This window comes from Acomys minous (genome assembly GCF_964271855.1).
Source record: "Acomys minous genome assembly, chromosome: 6".
In the NCBI taxonomy this organism is placed as follows: Eukaryota; Metazoa; Chordata; class Mammalia; order Rodentia; family Muridae; genus Acomys; species Acomys minous.
Window position 1 is genome coordinate 121,016,603 of NC_140487.1, and position 19,892 is coordinate 121,036,494.

The 19,892-nt window shown below is 49.3% G+C and overlaps 2 protein-coding genes across 8 annotated transcripts in view; both read right to left on the reverse strand.

Annotated features, from left to right (window-relative positions):
• The window catches only part of VPS13D (vacuolar protein sorting 13 homolog D), a 229,158-nt gene extending 225,471 nt beyond the window's left edge, over positions 1-3,687 (reverse strand). For 5 of the 6 annotated variants that reach the window (XR_014780258.1, XM_084787200.1, XM_084787199.1 and 2 more), the window contains exon 1: positions 3,566-3,687. The gene's annotated coding sequence lies outside the window, so the exon portion shown is untranslated. Of the gene's footprint in view, positions 1-1,794; positions 1,900-3,565 lie in introns of all 6 variants that reach the window. The other variant, XM_084787197.1, reaches the window with a different exon arrangement.
• Positions 3,688-14,596: 10,909 nt separating this feature from the next.
• TNFRSF1B (TNF receptor superfamily member 1B) overlaps positions 14,597-19,892 on the reverse strand; it is a 35,626-nt gene continuing 30,330 nt past the window's right edge. For both annotated transcript variants that reach the window (XM_084787700.1, XM_084787699.1), the window contains exon 10: positions 14,597-19,317. In XM_084787700.1, the coding sequence (XP_084643826.1) occupies positions 19,004-19,317 (314 nt within the window). In that variant the 3' untranslated portion in view covers positions 14,597-19,003. The remainder of the gene's footprint in view (positions 19,318-19,892) is intronic.

Consider the following 19,892-nt stretch of genomic DNA (forward strand, 5'->3'; position numbering starts at 1 on the left):
GACTAGCAGGCCGGGTGTGGTGGCACATGCCTTTAATCCCAGCACTCGGGAGGCAGAGGCAGGCGGATCACTGTGAGTTTGAGACCAGCCTGGTCTACAAAGTGAGTTCAGGACAGCCAAGGCTACACAGAGAAACCCTGTCTCCGGGATAAAAAAAAAAAAATACTGACTGGCAATTAAAGTCAGTTTTCATTTCATCTGGTGTAAGTATATCTGGGATACTTTAGCTAATATTTGTGAAAGTGTTTTTTCCCTAGGGGACTGGAGTCATGGCTCATCGGTTAAGAGCAATGGTGGCTCTTCCAGAGATCTAGGGCCAATCAATTCCCAGCACCCACCTGGTGGTTCACAGCCATCTATATATAGTCCAGTTCCAAAGGAGCTGATGCCCTCTTTAGTCCTCCTTGAGCGCCAGGCACCAATGTGGTGCACAGACACTCATACACACAAAACACTCAAAATGTAACAATAGGTTTTTTAAAACAATGGTTATGCCTGAGGTTACATAGAACATTTACTACTACAAAAGGTTAGCTTGAGGGCCATCCAAATCGTTCAGGGGGTGAAGATCCCTGCTACCAAGGCAAGAGCCTGAGTTCCATCCCCAGGACCCCCACAAAGGAGAGAACTGACTCCAGAAAGTTCTCCTCTGACCTCTATGTGCATGCTGTGGTATGGGCACACCCACACACAGACTCCAATGCATATACACACAAAAGCAAATAAACGTAATTTTTTTTTAAGTTAACATGAAAGAGACTGAGACCACTGGGCCATGGTGGTGCACCCCTTTAATCCTAGCACTTGGGAGAGGCAAGCAGATTGCTGTGAGTTCGAGGCCAGCCTGGTCTACAAAGCGAGTCCAGCACAGCCAAGACTGTTACACAGAGAAACCCTGTCTCAAAAAACCAAAAAAAAAAAAAAAAAAAAAGTTTAAGTAGGAGCCAAGAACGGTGGCACAGGCCTTTAATCTCAGCACAGGGAGACAGAGGCAGGCAGATCTCTGAGTTTGAGAACAGCCTGGTCTACATAGCAGTCCCAGAACAGCCAGGGGCTACGAACCCTATTTCAAAACAAACAAACAAAAACAAAGTTTACATGGGTTCTCAGCTCACTGGGCAAGTGGATTCCAATTAGAACTCTGAGCTGTAAATGCTGCTCGAGGCCACTCATGCTGGTCCCCAGCCACCACACCAGACATTCCAGATTTCCTGTGGCATGTGTCCCACTTGGAAGCAGACTGTTTTGAGGATCCTTTCCAAGGACTTTGCCCCATGATTAGTGACTTACCTTCGTGCCAGGAGATACGCTCATCCCAAGAAACAGGCTAACAACACAAAGCAGAGCCAAAGCAAAAGCCCCCTAAGATTTGACCCAGCCTCGGGGGGAGACTGGTGTTTTCAAGTCAGCAGTATCTAGCACTGCCATGCAAGACTTACTGTTATCAGGGACAGTTAAAAAGGAACCACATAGCCGGGCGTGGTGGCGCATGCTTTTAATGCCAGCACTTGGAAGGCAGAGGCAGGTGGATCGATGTGAGTTTGAGGCCAGCCTGGTCTACAAAGTGAGTCCAGGACAGCCAAGGCTACACAGAGAAACCCTGTCTCAAAAAACAAAACAAAACAAAAAAAGTAACTACCTGATCACCTTTACTCGCAGCACAAAGAGGGCAGAGGCAGGCATGAGTTTAAGTCCAATCTGGTCTACACAGGGAGTTCCAGGCCAGCCCAGGGCTACATATTTAGGCCTTGTCTATCTTAATAATAACACAAAAGCATTCTGCAGAACACTTGCCTTATTTCTTTCAAAAGGTTTTCTTGGTTTGGTTTTTTGTTTGTTTGTTTTGTTTTGTTTTGTTGGTGATGCTTCGGACACAAAATCAAGAATCTGGGGGAGACTCTGCAGTGTTTGTTTTAGAAAGATCACAAAAACAAATTATTCTTCTTAATCAAAAGTGTTTCACAGTGCAAGTAAAAGAAACATTTCCCTATTGTCATTTCAACAAAGTAAATCTATTAAAACACAGTGTGAAACTGACTACCCTGTTTTCCTACGTGAGGCTCAAACAGTCCTGGGCATCCAGCCAAGGCTGGAGTACTCTTTATTTTTGTTATTGCCATTAATTTCAGCCCTAAAAGTCAACTCTCCCCCTGAAGTGCCAACTCCAGATGTTTTCACAGTAAAGAGAAACCACAGTCAAGCCAGCATGATGTCTCAGAGTGTGAAAGCACTTGCTACCAAGACTGAAGGCCTGAGTTGAATCCCCAGAACTCACAAAGTGAGATGAGAGAACAGACTCCCACAGGTTGTCTGTCTGTCCTCTGAACACACACACACACACACACACACACACACACACACACAATGTAAAGTAATTGACTCCCACAGGTTGTCTGTCTGTCCTCTGAACACACACACACACACACACACACACACACACACACACAATGTAAAGTAATTTACTTTCTCAAGAAACCACTGTCATTTTGTACCGACGTTCAGGCCCTATCATATTTATTCTCAATGTGCATGGATGGTTAGCGCCCTAAGATGCTCTTCTCCTCAGTAAATTGAGGCCCAAGCCAGAAAGCATCCATTAGCTCTGCTAAGCATCTAAGGGAGGCTTGAGGCCACTTCAAGGATCCCCTTAAGGAATCTGGTTTCAGGAAGGGCCGCCAGACTGGCCAGAATCCCGGGAGTGTTTGTTTATATGCTTCGGGTCCATCGGGACTTCTAGGCAGCTGCCCGGCAATAACCCCCACCTGGCTTCTCCTATTCGGTGTGCCAGGTGACACTGAGGATCTGGGCTCAGTCCACAGCCTGGGCAGACAGCCGGGCATGACCTTGAGCCAGGCCCCTCCCGAAAGAAGGCCAGACCCGGGAACGGGAAGCATTGGCTGTTGCACCCGGAGAGTCTCTCTGCAAGGCAGCTAGAGAGGAGCGCTGAGGGATTCCAGGAGTTCTGCTACGAGGGGCGCGGGGGTGGGGGTGGGGGTGTCAACTCCCAGCAGGTGTCAGGCCGGGGACTCCACCGGAACGCGAAGCTTCCCTTGCCTTCCCGTACCTCCGGGCTGCTGTCAGACCCCCCCAAGCCTAGCTTGCAACAGGGGACAGAGCCACCAAGCCTAGAGAAGACGGCTCTCTAGGGGTAAGAGAAGGGTCCCCTACCTGGAGGAGGAAAAGGGGAAGAGAGGGACCTCGGGGACCAGGCATGATGTCCCCACCCAGAGGTGACCCCCAGAGGGGATGAAAGCACTGAGGGAAGGGACGCCGCCCCGCCAGGGGCGTGCTGAAGGGACACTCGCTCCCTGGGATCAGGCCTTAGGAGAAGTGACACTCAAAATCCAGGGGTGTCACCAGGCTGCAGGGACCGGTGTGCCCCGAGCCCGGGCCTGAGGTGCCAGCGACACACGGGCTCCCGAGTCCCCCGCGAGGAAGCCCGGGCTCCGGGAGAGGCCGGCTGCCGCGGACCCAGAGCCGGGCCGTCTGAACACAGCCGGGGCGATCGCGTGGGCACTGCCCGTGAGGTCCTCAGCCTTGCTCGCCGTCCCCCCCACCCCCCTACCTGTCGCTGTGTAGCTGTGGCTATCACTGTCGCTGCCGCCCCAGCCCGGTTCTGTGAGGCGCTTCCTCTCCGCCACTCCTCAATGGCGGTAGCTGGGGCGCTAGACCCGACCAATAGAGCTGCTATGGCCTGCGCCTGGCCAGCCGAGCACCGAGCCATCGATGGGGCGCCCCCTAGCGTCGACGGCCGCTCCTGTAAGGACCCGGCTGCCTCCCAGGATGCTGGAGCCTTAATGAGCAGTGGCAGTCCAGTTAGCCCCATTTTACAGGTAAACTGAGACTCAGGAGCGTGTAGGGATACAAATGAACGTAGTTCAAATAGTACTATGCCTCCAAAAACGCCCTGCTTTCCACCCATCTTTCCATCTCACCGCATCCATAGTGACCCCTTGACTACCACTGAAGTCTGTAATTCAAACCACGCCCTCCCCACGATACTTTTATTAAAACTCACCTCCTGGGCCAGCAAGCTGGCTCAGCCTATACAGGAAGCTTGCAGCCAAACCAGATGACTTGAGTCCAATTCCCAGCACCTACATGGTAGAAGGAGAGAACTGATTCCTACAAGCTGTTCCCTGACCTCCGTGTGCCTGCCCACACATACACACAAATAAGTGCAATTTTTTAATTAAAAAATATTTACTTCCTTCTGAGCACTCAGGTGGACTGATAGTTTGAAGCCAACTTGGGCTACATAATGAGTTCATCTGCTCAAACCCCATTCTCTCACCCTTCCATCCCCAACACACACACACACACACACACACACACACACACACATACACACACACACACACATACACACACACACACACACACACATACACACACACACACACACACACACACACACATACACACACACACACACACACACACATACACACACACACACACACACACACACACACACACACCTCAGCAACACATAAAACCAGGCATGGTGGCACATGCTTGTAATCCCGGAGCCCAGGAAGGAGAGAAAGAAAGAACAGGTGTTTGAAGTCATTTTAAGGTGCATAGTGAATTGGAGGCCAACCAGGGTTCCATGAGACTGTCTCAAAACAAAAACAAGCCGGGCGTGGTGGCGCACACCTTTAATCCCAGCACTCCTGAGGCAGAAGAAGGCAGATCTTTGTGAGTTCGAGGCCAGCCTGGTCTACAAAGCGAGTCCAGGACAGCCAGGCTACACAGAGAAACCCTGTCTCGAAGAACCAAAACCAAAGATAAAGAAAAAAACGAAAAACAAAAAACCACCTCCGTGCTGTGCCACACTAAGGATTTGCCCACTTCCTAGGACTCTTTCTCTGGTCCACTTAAGCCCCAGCGTGCTTCAGTTCCTGCCTCCGACCCTTTGCATCTGTCATTCTCTCTACTTAAAGTGCCTTTCTCCTAGATCAGTGCTTTCCAAAAGAAGTACAATGCAACCACGAAAGTTCATTTGTGAGCAGGGGTGGCTCAGTGGTAGAACATGCACAGTGCTGGCTCAGTCCCTAGGACCAAAGACAGTAAGAGAGAGGAGGTGGGGGAGGGGGGGCGGTAAGGCGGGGGGGGGGGGGGGGGGGGAGAGAGCAAGAGAAAATTGTTTAGTAATTCATTCAATCTAATGTATGCAAAATATTCTTATAACAACATATAGCCAAGTAAACTTGTGTGAGCTGATTTCTGAGATGGAGTCTCAGCATGTAGCTCAGGCTGGCTCAAACTCAAGACCCTCCCCCAGCCTTGGCCTCCCAAGTGTTCATGTTACAGGTTTGTGCCATTACACCTGGCAGGAAAAAAAAATGGTTAATAAGATAGATTACCACTAGGGGCTGGAGAGATGGCTCAGTGGCTAAGAGCACTGATTGCTCTTCTGAAGGACCCGGGGTTCAATTCCCAGCACCCCCATGGCAGCTCTCAACTGTCTATAACTCCGAGATCTGACACCCTCACGCAGACATTCATGCAGGCAAAACACCAATGCACATAAAATTTAAAAATAAAAATAGAAGATAGATTAGCACTGTTTTCCTATAGGTTTTCTGAAATCTAGGAATATCTTACCCTGAATCACTTCTCAGGACAATCCAGTGACTTTGAATACTCAGTGAGCAACTGGAAGTGACGATTGGGACAGCCAGGGGCAGAGCTGACTGCTTCTTTCCACACACCCTACATCATAGGACTTGTATCCCCTCCCCCACTTGACATTCTCTCATTACCCTGTTGTATTTTTTTAACTTATATTTTTATTTGTAATCATATATATATGATTATATATATGTGTGTATGTATGTATATTATATTCTATTTACACACACACATATGGCTGTGTGCAGGTGTGTGGCCCTGAGTGCAGGTGCCCTTGAAGGCCAGGGGCATTGGATTCCTCTGAGGCTGGAAATTACAGGCGGTTGTGTGGGTGCTGGGCACCAAACTCCTTTGCAAGAGCAGCTACGTGTTCCTAAGCACCGAACCATGTCTCCAGGTGCTGTATTTCTTCATAGACCTTGTTTGTTTGTTTGTTTGTTTGTCCAAGCTGGCCTGAAATTCCCTATGTAGCTACTCTTGGCTCATCTCCAACTCCTGGCTCTTCTGCCTCCACCTCTGAGCACTGGAGTTGCCATGTGAGCCACCATGCCCAGCTCTTGACAGAGCCTAATGCTATTTGAGATCATCTGTGGACTTGGCTGTTCCTGCATTCTCTCTCCTAACCATGACATTACTTTAAAGCAGAGGCTTCATCTTTTCACAGATCTGTCTGAGCTCCAGGTGGTGGCACACACTTGCAATCCCAGCTCTTGAGAGGTGGAGGCAGAGGAGGCAGGAGTTCAAGACCTTCCTCATCTATATAGCCCGTTTGAGACCAGCCTGTACTACATGAGACCCAACCAGGAGGGGAGGGGAGGGGAGGGGAGGGAAGGGAAGGGGAAAGGGAGGGGAGAGGAAAGTGGGGAGGGGAAGGAGAGAGGAGGGGAAGGAAGGGAAGGGAAGGGGAGGGAGGGGAGGGGAGAAGAGGGAGGAGAAAAGAAGAGGAGGGAAGAGAAGGGAGGGGAAGGGAAGGAGGGGGAGGGAAGAGGAGGGGAAAGGAAGGGGAGGGAAGGGGAAGGGGAATTCTCAGGTGTATTCTGTATTGGACTAGTGAACACCTAGGGCATTAATGAGACATGCCTTTGAGGGCCTCTTTGAGGGCTTTTCCAGACAGCACTAACAGAAGATGAGTGTGAAAGAGCTGGTGCCTCCAATGGAATCAAAAGGAAGAGAAAAGCAGCAGGCGGACAGCAGCTCAGTGGGTAGAACCGCTTGGTACGCTTGCAGAGGATCAGGGCTTAATTCTCAATGCCACCTGTGACTCCGGTGCCCCAGGATCCAACACCATTTTCTGGCCTCTAAGGGCACTGTTTTCACATGGCGCACATACAGACAAACCAGTACATATACATGCCTGTAAATAAAAAGTAAGTTTAAAGAGTTAAGAGAGAGAGAGAGAGAGAGAGAGAGAGAGAGAGAGAGAGAGCTGAGCAGCAAGAGTCCTCTTTCTTTAGTCCCTGGTTGTTGCCATAGAGTTGATGGTGCAGCCCAAGCTCCCCTACCGCCATGTTTTCTCCACCATGAGGAACTGGACCCCCAAAAGGAGGAGCCCAAAGTAACCCTTCCTCACTTGACATTCTGCTTGCCAGGTATTTGGCCACAGTGACAAGAAAAGGTAACTAATACAGAATGAATGAATGAACGAACGAACGAACAAACAAACATGTCACTCTTCCATTATCCCCAAAAGAGCAAGAGTGGCATCTAAGGCGTACATACAGTCATGGGAAGACACAGGAAGCTGAACTGCAAGGCTCCTTAGTAATTATCCAGCCTTGTAATGCTGCCCTGATGCAGGTGACTGAAAGCCGAGTCACTTCTAAGTGAAGCCTGGGTTCCCAGGGAGGTAAGATGGCTCCTCTTAGCATCTCAAAGCCTGGTCCCCCTCAGCAGGCAATATGTGGGAACAGAACCTGGGACTCTCAGCTGGAATACAGAAGGGAGGGAGCTCTTCAGTCTCAAAGGCTAGGTCCATCGGCACGGATGTGGCTCTCTCTGGGGAACATTTATATAAATGCAGCTGTGGGGACTCGGGTAGGGGCTCACTGGGAGAGTTCTTGATTAGCATGTGCCAATTAAAGGAAATAAATAAACATTGTAACTCTGGCTCCAGGGGGGATCTGATGCCCTCATCTGATCTCTGAGGCGACCAGGCAAACACGCATGATGCACATACATCCATGCAGGCAAGACTTGTCATGAACATGAATTTTAAAAAGTCTTTGTGCCCTCAGTCCCTGCCCCTATAAATTTGTGTGTGTGTCTGTGTGTGGTGGTGGTGGTGGTGTGTGTGTGTGTGTGTGTGTGAGAGAGAGAGAGAGAGAGAGAGAGAGAGAGAGAGAGAGAGAGAGAGAGAGAGAGACTGACTATTATGTGGCTCTGGTTCTCCCAAAACTCACTATCTAGACCAGGTTGGCCTTGAACTCACAGATTCACTTGCCTCTGCCTCCAAAGTGCTAGGATTAAAGGCGTGTGTACCCTCCTAGCATCTTGAATGCTTTTTAACCTTCTGAAACAATGCTGTCGCTGTCAAAGAGACAGGGTCTCAAGCTGCAGGGGTGGTTTTAAATTGCCAAGTAGCCAAATCAGAATGGGGGAGGGGGAGCCGGGGGGGGGGGGAGGAAAGAACACATGAAATTCATGTTAAAATTTGTATTGGCCTCCAATTCAGCCAAACATAATTCTGACATGTAAATAGCATAAAACTGACCCGGGATGTACACGTGATCGCGTAGCATGCACTTGTGCCTGGAGAACTGTGTCCTCTGTATACAGCATCTCAAACTGCCTCTTAGTTTAGAGTCTCAGGTTGAACCCATTTCTGATGCTCAGATGTATCTGTGCTTGCCAGTTATGGTATTTAGAAGCTCCGGGCCAGAGTCTACAGAGAAAATGTAGCCAGCCCAAGGAGAGGTGTCACTGTCACCCCAGGGACATGGAAAGGAACAAATGGCAGAGAGTAGCCCTTGGGGTCAGAGGGAGGTTCTGAGCCCTGGAGAGCACTTGTCAGGACAAGTCACAGTGGCTCTTAGTTTAGACCCTCTTTAGGCTCAGCCTGGCTTCCCTGCTTTCTGAATGCAGCTCTGGTGCTGATTTCTGACCACCACGGAGTCAGGGCCCTCCGTCGAAGCCTTGGCACCCCAGGCTTCACTGGCTTTCTTATGCAATTCTAGGGAAGCTATTGGCCATTGGGAGCCTCCCACAGTCCCAGCTTGCTACAAGCACCCCGCCCACGCTGAGATAAGCGCCAGGCCTGACCAGCCCCACCAGCCAGGCCTCCCGGTCCTGTTCTGAACAGTCTCCCAGACGAAGTTACGCAAGCCTGGTTTCCCAACTCTAAGATCAGGCCATGCTTAGAACGGTTCCCACGCTCCCGTGTCATTTGAAAGTAAAACTTGACTTCCTGTTCTGAGCTTCCAAGGCCACCCTCCCCAACTTCAGCTCTGTCTAAATCGCGCCCCCTCCCCACCCCTCACCCCCCACTCTCAGCGCTAGCTCGCCTCACTAAAGCACCAACCCTCAGGTGTCCCACCCACCTTCACTCAGTGCCCTTGGCCACTCACTTTGCCTCATTTTGTGTTTCTCCGCCCCCCGCCCCTCCCCCGTCCCTCCCCCGTCCCTCCCCCGCCCCTCCCCCGCCCCTCCCCCGCCCCTCCCCCGCCCCATGTGTTTTTGACCATAGCTCTCTTGGAAGAGACCAGGCTGTCCTCACTTGCTTTTCCGGTCTAAACTAAGCACTTACTGTGGGTCAGGTACTGTTTAAGCATTCTACAGGTAGGAATTGAAGCCATCCCACTGAGGGAGGTATTTTCTTTTCTTCATTTTTTCTTTTCTTTTCTTTCTTTTTTTTTTTTTTTTTTTTTTTTTTTTTTTTTGGTTTCTCGAGACAGGGTTTCTCTGTGTAGCCTTGCCTGTCCCAGACTCACTTTGTAGACCAGGCTGGCCTCTGTCACCCAAGAGCTGGGATTAAAGGCGTGCGCCACCACCACCCGGCCTGGAAGGTACTTTCTTAATTCCATTTTCTGGAAAGTGAGACCAGGTATCACTGCCTGAGACAGTGGCACAGAGAGTAAGTGGAACTGCCAAGAAGCACCCCATGGAAGGTCGGCTTTGAGGACAGAGGTTCTGGCAGCTGCTGCTGCATCAGGCATGTCCCAAGTAGCAATGGGATGAACTACAAAAACCAAAGAGCAAGCAGACACTCCCTCCCCGCCTTAGTCAGACTGCTTGCTCTGTTGTGAAGAAAGCAATCAACCAGGGGATGCACCTGCTCGGTGCTGGTGACTTTGGTCAGGTGCCTCAGTTGCTCCAAATTTGTACCTTCCTGTACTTAATTATCCAATAATTATCCAATGCTTCCACCATCACTTTGATGGTGTGAGTCATAGCTAGGGCTCCATCCATAGCCTTATGTTCAATGCCCAGTAGTGAAAGAAGCTACTTGGTTCTCTCTCTCTCTCTCTCTCTCTCTCTCTCTCTCTCTCTCTCTCTCTCGCTCTCTAGCTCTCTTGCTCTCTCACTCTGTGTCTTAAGTAACCCAGGCTGGCCTCAAACTCACTATGTAGCCAAGAATGACCTTGAATGTCTGATCTCCCCCATGCTAGGATTACAGGGGTGCACCACCACGCCTGGTTATGTGGTTCTAGGGATCAGACCCAGGCTTGAAGCAGTCTACGGACTTTGCCACATCCTCAACTCTGAGCTCATTTCTTCACACATCAGAGTATCAAGGGGGCCAGGAATGGTATTAAGCCTTTTCTACAGAGGTTCAAAAATTAGAGCAGTGCTGTTGTCTACCAATGTCCTTTGACGCTAGCTAAAACTCAGAAGGTACACAACTCAGAAGCTTCAAGAAGTCCCTGAAACTGACTAGATGCACTAGTCCCTCCCTCCCTTCCTGTATTAGTTGCTTTCTGATACTGTAATCAAAGGTCATGACCAAAAGTAACTTAGAGAAGGAGGAGTTTATTTGGGCTTATGTTTCCAGAGGGAGACTCCGTAATGATGTGGGAGCCCATGGCCACAGAGAGCCTAAGAAGAAGCTAAGCAATCACATCTTCAACTAACTGCACACATGAAGCAGAGAGCAAACTGCAAGTAGGGCAAGGCTATGGACTCTCAGAAACCTCTCCTAATGATGTAATTCCTCCAGTAAACCTCCGCCTCCTACAGCTTTTACACCCTCCCCTAACAGCGCCCCCAACCAGAAACTAAGTGATCAAATACCTCAGCCTATGGGAGACATTTCTCAGTCAAACTACCACACTCCGTGATGTTATAAGCAGTGAGAGATACACTGAGTGCTGAGCTGCCTGGGAGAGACAGCTGCCTTTGAGTCATCTCTGCTCCTGTAAGAACCTCGCACCCACACTCCTGTAACCCCCAATAACTACATTGGTTCCCCAAGCTGGAAAGATAGCACCCTTACCTTCCGACATGAGTAGACAGTCATTCACATCTCTCTAGGAATGGTGTCATACAACACACATGACCCCAGAACCTCAGGTAGCTATTCAGGAGGTGTGCAATGGTTGGCCAAGCTGTCAAGGGCCACACAGAAACCAACAGAGCCTGGGAATCCTGGGGCCATGGGTGGTCTTTGCTGAGGAGAGTTCATCAAGGAGAGACCACAGAGCTAACTAACCATCCATACCCAAAAAAAGCGTAAGCCAGATGGAAGTTGTTAGAATCAAGGGAGAGGCAGAGGCTGAGCAGGGTTGGTAGCTGTATGTATAAAGCAGCGGTTCTCAACCTGTGGGTCGAGACCCCTTTGGGGCTTATGTTATGATTTATAACAGTAGCCAAATTAAAAGCTATAGCAACGAAATAACCGCATGGTTGTGGGTTAAAGGGCCGCAGTGTTAGGAAGATTGAGAACCACTGCTGTAAAGGAAGTAGGAAGATGAAAAACTAAAGTGTGGAAACGGGGACGAACACCCTCACCCGAGGATCCGGTTTGCATTTCTTACCGGCTGAGAATCAAGGATTTCAATGCAGCAGTCAATACCCCCTAGAGGGTACTGAGAGCTGGCTCAGTAGGTAAGAGAACTTGCTGTGTGAGCATGAAGACCCAAGTTCAAATCCCCAGAATCCATGTAAAAACTCCGATGGGGCCACTTTCGCGCTTGTAACCCTAGTGCCGCCAGGGAGGGGAACAATGACGTGAGACTTGCTGGCTTGCTGGCTGCCAGCCTGCCTCCAGGAGGCACACACACACACACACACACACACACCCTATGAGGACCATCTGTACTATCTTGACAAAGGTGTGCAAACACTTTACGATCTATACTGCAAGCCAAAATGTGTGTGACCTTTGAGTTTAACCTTATGGGGACTCCTCTCTCACCCTTAAACTGCAGCACCAAGCCTCAGAACCACCCTGTGACTCAAAGAAACTCTACACAATAAGAGATGTAAATAAGGCAGCTCTTACGTTTCAACTGAACTTTCAAACCCTGCTTAGTCTTTGATATGACTGTAAATTATATCCTTTGAACAATATGAACAATGTGACTTCAGAAATGACAAAATCACACACACACATACGCACATACGCACACATGCACACATGCACACACGCACACACACCACACACACTCACACACATACACACCACACATACACACATACAACACACACATATTGCTGTGGCAATTAAGGGCAACTCTTTCAGAACTCCTGTGCTCTGGATTTGCCTCTTTTTTTTTTTTTTTTTTTTTCCCCTTCAAGACAGGGTTTCTCTGTGTAACCTTGGCTGTCCTGGACTCACTTTGTAGACCAGGCTGGCCTGGAACTCACAGCAATCCACCTGCCTCTCGGCTGGTGAATTTGCCTCTTTAGAGTATATGCTTAATAGACACCCCCCCCCCAATTTGGGCCTGGACAGGCAGCTTAGCAAGCAAAGGAGGCTACCACCTAGCCTGACCCCTGAGTGCAATGGTGAAAGGAGAGAATCAGGTCCCTAAATTTGTCCCATAACAATCCACAGTGGTCCTGTGGCATGTTTGTACCACCCCCATAAATAGGTAAAATGTAATTTAAAAACAGCACATAGGGGCTGGAGAGATGGCTCAGCGGTTAAGAGCACTATCTCCTTTTCCAGAGGTCCTGAGTTCGCTTTCCAGCAACCACATGGTGGCTCACAACCATCTATAATTCGATCTGACGCCCTTTTCTGGCATACAAAGGTACATGCAAATGGAGTACTCATATACACTAAATAAAATAAAATCTTAAAAAAAAAAAAACAGCATATAGCCAGGCAGTGGTGGCACATGCCTTTAATCCCAGCACTAGGGAGGCAGAGGCAGCTGGATCACTGTGAGTTCGAGGCCAGCCTGGTCTACAAAGTGAGTCCAGGACAGCCAAAGCTACACAGAGAAAACCTGTCTTAAAAAAAACCAAAAACAAACAAACGAACAAAAAAAACCCAACAACAACACATGTGCCAGTTCCTGGCTGTAATCACTGGACTAAGGAGGCCATGGTAGGGGTCAGCCTGGGCTGTACAGTGAGTCCTAGCTCAGCCTGAGCTACAGAGTGAAACTCTGTCTTTGCAGGGGTGTATCTCAGCTGGGAGGACACTTTTCTAGCAAGAAGGCCCTGGGTTTGATTCCCCAGTATAAATCTAACATGGTGGTACATGCCTGTAACCCTACGCTCCAGAGCTGCAGGCAGGAGAATCAGAAACCTAATAAAAGAAATAAATCCCAATTTTGTTTATTACGAGCTCATTCTGAAATTCTTTTTTTTTTTTTTTTTTTTTTTTTTTTTTTTTTTTGGTTTTTCGAGACAGGGTTTCTCTGTGTAGCCTTGGCTGTCCTGGACCCGCTTTGTAGACCAGGCTGGCCTCAAACTCACAGCGATCCACCTGCCTCTGCCTCCCGAGTGCTGGGATTATAGGCGTGCGCCACCACCTCCCAGCCCTGAAATTCTTTTTTAAAAAAAATAAAGACATTTATTTTAGTGTGTGTGTGTGTGTGTGTGTGTGTGTGTGTGTGTGTCGACGGTCTTGAATCCCCTGACACTGGAGTTACAAGTGGTTGTAAGCTTCCCAATGTGAGTGCTGGTAACTAAATTTGGATCTTCTGCAAGTACTCTTAACCGCTGATCCATCTCTACAGCTCTCTGAGCTTGTTTACATTTATTTACATGTGCCACGGTGAGAGGACAAAGGTCCGAGAACAACTTATGGTAGTTCGCACATGGTAGGGAACCGTAAGGGTTCTAAGGAGCAAATTCAAGTTGTGAGGCTTGGTGACAAGCACCTTTGCCTGCTGAGCCATCCAGCCGTCCCGGAAATTGGTTCCTTTAGTGTGAGTCAGGATCCACGCACGTGTGTGGGCTTTTGTCAAACACACATGGGGAAGGGTAGCTCCTATGCCTGTTATTGACAGCCGGAAGCTACCAGAGGGTACATAAGGAGGAGAGAATACAAGCCACTTCTCCTAACCTCTGAGCCATCTCTCCAGCCCCCTATTTTGTATTTTTATTTAAGCGTGTGTGCGCATGTGCATAAGATGTTGGTAGGTGGTTGTGCATTATGTGTGTGTGTGTGTGTGTGTGTGTGTGTGTGTGTGTGTGTGTGTGTGTGTGTGTACATGCTCCTGTGCGTGTGGAAGGCAGAGTTAGACATCACCTGCCTTCTTCTATCACTTTCTCTACTTTTTTTTTTTTGAGATTTTATTCTAACATACACACAATATACATTTCTTTCTTTCTTTCTCTTTTTTTTTTTGAGACAGGATCTCACTATGGCTTTGTTTATTTGTTTGTTTTGTTTTGTTTTGTTTTTCAGAGATAGGACTTCTTTGTGTACCCTTGGCTGTCCTGGACTCACTTTGTAGACCAGGCTGGCCTGAAACTCCCAGAGATTTGCCTGCCTCTGCCTCTGCCTCTGCCTCTGCCTCTGCTTCCCTGAGTGCTGGGATTACAGGTGTGTGCCACTGTGCCTGGCTTTGTATTTCTTTTTTTGTTTTTTGTTTTGTTTTTTGGTTTGGTTTGGTTTGTTTTTTTGAGGCAAAGTTTCTCTGTGTAGCCTGGCTGTCTTTGGACTCGCTTTGTAAACCAAGCTGGCCTCAAATTCACAGCGATCCGCCTGCCTCTGCCTCCCGAGTGCTGGGATTAAAGTATATTTCTTTTTTGAGACAAGATCCCACCATGTAATTCTGTCTGGCCTTGAACTCACTGCATAGACCAAGCTGGCCTCAAACTCTATCTACCCCTGCCTCTCAAGTGTTGAGATCAAAGGCATATGCCACCATGCCCCTGGGTCTGATTTTTATTATTATTATTTGCTTACTTATTTGTTTCGAAACAAGGTTTCTTCACGTAGCCTTGGCTGTCCTGGAACTCGCTCTGTAGACCAGGCTGACCTCGAACTCAAAGATGCGCCTGCCTCTGCCTCCCAAGTGCTGAGATTAAAGGCGAGCGCCACCACCGCCGCCGGCTAGCAATTTGTATTATTTTAAGTTAAGTATATGGTATGTGAATGTGAACGCAGGTACCCATGGAGACTAGAACTGTTGCATCCCCTGGAGCTGGGATGTAGTAATAGATGGTTGTGATCCACCTGGTGTGATTGATCATGGGGATTCTGGGAATTGAACTTGGGTTCTCTCCAAGAGCGGCATGCCATTTTCCTTCTTAAGGGAGAATACCCCCCCCCCCCATTGCACGTGTGGTCCACATTTCATCTTTGTCTGTCACTGGTGTATTCCTCTCACTTCCATGTCTAGATTCTTGTGGCCAATGCTGCAGTAAGAGGCGGTGTTCAGTTCAGGTGTGTGATTGCAGTGCTTTTGGGTGGATACCAGGCAGGGCAATTTCTGGGTCATGTGGTTTGATCTGTGTTTGGTTTATTTTCAGGGGCCTTAGGCAGAATCCAGGGTTTGTTACACATGTTTAGCTTTCTGAGGGACTTCTACCCCATCTGCGCCTGCAGCTGCACCATCTCACGGCCCACCTACAGGGCGCAGGCTTTCACTCTCTCCACATATCCCAATTACTGTTGTTTCCTATTTTTCTGGTGAGAGATGGAGATGGGGTGCTCTTACGCAAAAGGGACAAAAAGGTCATTGCGTCCATGAGTAGACAGGGAGACGTGATGCTGAAGGTAGGAAGGCAGAGGCATCAGCGCGATATATCTGGCTTAAGAGAGGCGCCACCAGCTGAAGAAATGGCTCAACAGGTAAGAGCAGGGGCTGCTCATGCAGAGGACTCAAGTTCAAATCCCAGCACCCTTATGGTGCCTCACAGCCATCTGTAACTCTAGCTCCAGGGGATATGCCACCCTCTTCTGGTCTCCAAGGGCACTGTGTGCACGTGGTCCACAGACGTGCAGGCAAACATTCGTACACATAAAATGAGAGGGAGATGCATTTACTGAGAGTGTCTAGGAATAAGGAACCGCTATCAGCCATGGTCACAGTGAAGTCAGGGAAATGGGCCCAGGTCCAGGCACTGGGGGACAGAGGGTTACAGGGGACAGAGGGTTATGGGGGACAAAGGGTTACAGGCTCCAGGCATTCCTTTTTGTTTCTGTTACTTTGTTCGTGAAACAGGCAGCCAGCTAAGCCACCTAAGATGAAGGAGGGACAAAGCCAGGGCCAGATTGAGAGAAGATGGAGTAAAAGGGTCTATGTGGGCAGTGGGGGGAGGGGGCTGGCTAATGAGTGTCCCTCCCCCTAAAAGAATCTGGAGCATCCTAAGATCATGTTACTTTTCAGGATCCCAGTATAGGGACTATCTCCGGGTGTGGTGGCACACACCTTTAATGCCAGCACCTGAAATATATGAGACCTATATGAAAAAATAAGATTAAGTAAATAAAATGTAATGCCAAAAAAAAAAAAGTCCTGCCCTGGATGCACGTGTGGAAACTGAGGCAGGAGAATTTTCAGGTTCAGGGTGCCTAGAGTACGCAGCCAGCTTGGTTATATAGCAAGACCCCATCTATAAACGAGCAGAAAATAAGCAAAAATGATGATAAAAATAAAATGAACTTATTTTTAAATTTTTATTACATTTATTGTGCATATGTGCAAGAATGTGCGTGCACACATGTGCAGAAGCATGTGTGTAGGGGCATCAGAGGACAACTTGCAGGAGTCAGTTCTCTTCTGCTGTATGGTCCTCAGGATCCAACTGAGGTCGTCTGGTTTGTCAACAATTGCCTTTTCCCACTAAGCCATCTTGCCAGTCCAAAACTGACTTATTACAAGGGAAGGGAGAGCACCTGGACAGATGTCTTTGTGGATAGAGTGCCTGGTACCCGGGCATGAGAATCAGAACTCAGATCCCTAGTATCCATGCAAAGGCGTGGCCATGTAAAGGCATGGCCACATGCCTGTAACCCACCACTCCAGAGACAGAGCATCCCTAAAGCAAGGTAGACTAGCGAATATGCAAGCTCTGGGTCCAGATGAGAGTCCTGCCTCAGTACATTGGATGGAGAGTGATCAAAAACACCCAAAGCCAACCTCTGGACCTCACACATACATGCAAACATGCATACACACACACACACACACACACACACACACACACACACAGAGGCAAACATACACACACCATGCATATACACATATATGCACACATGCAAATTCCTACATCATACACATAGGCACACACATACATGCAAACATGCACACACACACATACCTATATACCACATACATACACACATATGCATGAACACAGAAGCACACAAATATATTCAAACATGCATATTCGTACAAATAACACACACACACACACACACACACACACACACAAAGAGAAAGAGGGAAGTTCTAGAAAGCTGCTCATCCTTCAGGAATGTGTCAGAGGTCAACACTCAAACTGTTCCCCGAACCCCTTCTCTGCTCACTGAGCCCTCAGCTGATGCAAGCACCCAGAGATGGGCTTGTGGTACATTTCAGACCCCATGGTGTGGGTTTCCCAGATGGCAGAACCCACTTCCTTCCAAGATTTAGGTGAGAGGGCAGGAGGTAGGGACACATATGGAGACTAGCTGGCTGGAAGTTCCCTCACGTTCACAGGCTCCAAATGAAAGACAGCCAGGTTCTCAGCAAAAGTGGCTGTAAAGGTGGGGTGGGGGTAGGGTGGCTCCATAGCTCTTCACTTCGTGGACTTCCTGGACCTCATACATTCGAGGTATACCTGCAGGACCACAGAAAAATGACAAACCAGCCCCCAGACACAGCCAGGGATCAGTGTGAAAAACAACAACAAATGCGTTTATAAGCAGGAATTCTCTCCAGCACACAGTGCAAATGCTCCTTAGCAGACCCGGTTGGGATGCACACAAGCAGGGGCGCTGAGGCCACACTCAGGAACAGTCCTTTCAATTCATGCTTTTGCTGCTTAGGGAGTCTGAAGTCATCTCAGTACTGGCCACCAGGGGGCAGATGTGTTCCATCGGGTCTCCAGTCCGATATCGCAGCGCCTAAGTTAAGTAGTCCAAAACATCGATCCAGAGTGCTGAGCTTTTTAAGTCTCCATGGTAACAACTGGGCTCCTCTACTGAGTTCATACCCAATGGAACTTGTGAACACGGAATCCATGCGCCTGAGACTGAACTTGCCTCTTAAGGAGTCTCCTGAATCCTTTCCTTCCAGATCTGAGCCTTCTAGGGGAGCAGGTTGATGAGAAAATGGGTACAAATCCTTCAACAGCTTCAGCTGTTTCCGGGTGGGCTGTTCCAACCCACAGTGCATAACACGGACACACTCGGCGGCACAGGGGGTACAGTACCAAGCAGTTGTTAGGGAGTTCGAGGGAGTGCTCCAGGCTGAGGTAGGAAGAGACAGGTGGCTGCAGGGGCCTGGGATCTACAGTCCCTGAAATCCCTGAAAGGAAGGTGTGGCCATGGAAGGGCTCGTTATCAGGCCAGGAGGAGGAGCTGGAACCCTCTGGGGGGACTCCCCAAGACTCTAGCACTGACCCAAAGGGCCGTTGTGCCCCATGAGGTCACCACTTCCTTCTCCCTGCTGGGACCGCCCTGCGGTGTCAACATTGAAGCTGAACAGCTGTGCTATCCTTTCTCCAACGATGGAGGAGGATGTTAGCTCTTTAGGAGGAAAAGACACTGGGGCCTCTCAGGAGGCAGAGTCAGGCCAGAGCCTAGGAGATCCAGAGGGTCACAGAAGAGCAAGAACTTGCTGGAACTTCTCCATAGAACACCATGGCAGGAGCTTTTGGCCACTCTAGCTGCCTGAACCCTCACTTGACCTGCAAGTGGGGCTGCGGAGGCCACTAAGGGAAATGGGCCTAGAAAGAGTCATGAAGTCCTGTGGGTTGAGGGTCTAAAAGGACTTGGGGGGGGGTCTCTTGGCAGGGTGTCACCCCTGCTGGGGGGCGGTCAGGCCACTTGGACTGCAACCTGGTTATACCAGCCTGATTGGCTGGGCTTCATGCCCACATCGGGCACACCAAGGGGCAAGGGCTTCTCCTGGCACTGCAGTGTCTCTGGGGTCTCCCGCTGGCCCTGAGAAGGACACTCCTCCTGGGAGAAGGGGACGTGCTCGTCCTTTGGGGATGCTGAGGGGTTGGCATCTGGGTCCCCCACTGTGGTGCTGGCTTGAGAAGAACATTGTGAGCTGTGGTCAGAGCTACTGCAGACGTTCACGATACAGGTGACATTGACATGGGTCCCGTGGCTGCCATGGGAAGAATCTGTGAGGCACAAGATGGGGTTGGGAGGTGAGTCTGGGGGTCTTGGAGTTGGGGTGTCTTTATGGCTTGCTTCTCATCGCAGAGGCAGGTTAAGATTATGGGAGCGAGCAGTAGGCCAAGGGCCAAGAGGCCAGAGATTGCTGTTGACCTCTACTATGACGTCAGACACGTCACCTGCCCTCATGTGCCTTTTTGCTCACCTCTGAGCTGCCCAGCCCAACTCTCTCTCTATGGTTGACTGACCTAAAGCAGACGAAAGTACTCTAAGAACAAAACCTTGGGCTGAAGAGATGGCTGTGAGTAAAGGGTTTGTCTTGCAAGCACAAGGGCCTGAGTTCAATCCCCCGAGAACCCACATTAAGAGGCTGGGCATGGTGGCTCGCACTTGTAATCCCAGTACTTGGGAGACAGAGAAAGGGAGATCTCTGGGATTTGCTGGCCCACCAAACTAGTCTAAGTGGTGAACTCTAAGCCAATGAGAAATTTTGTCTTAAAGGAAGTCACCTGAGGCTGTCCTACATGAGAGAGAGAGAGAGAGAGAGAGAGAGAGAGAGAGAGAGAGAGAGAGAGTGCAC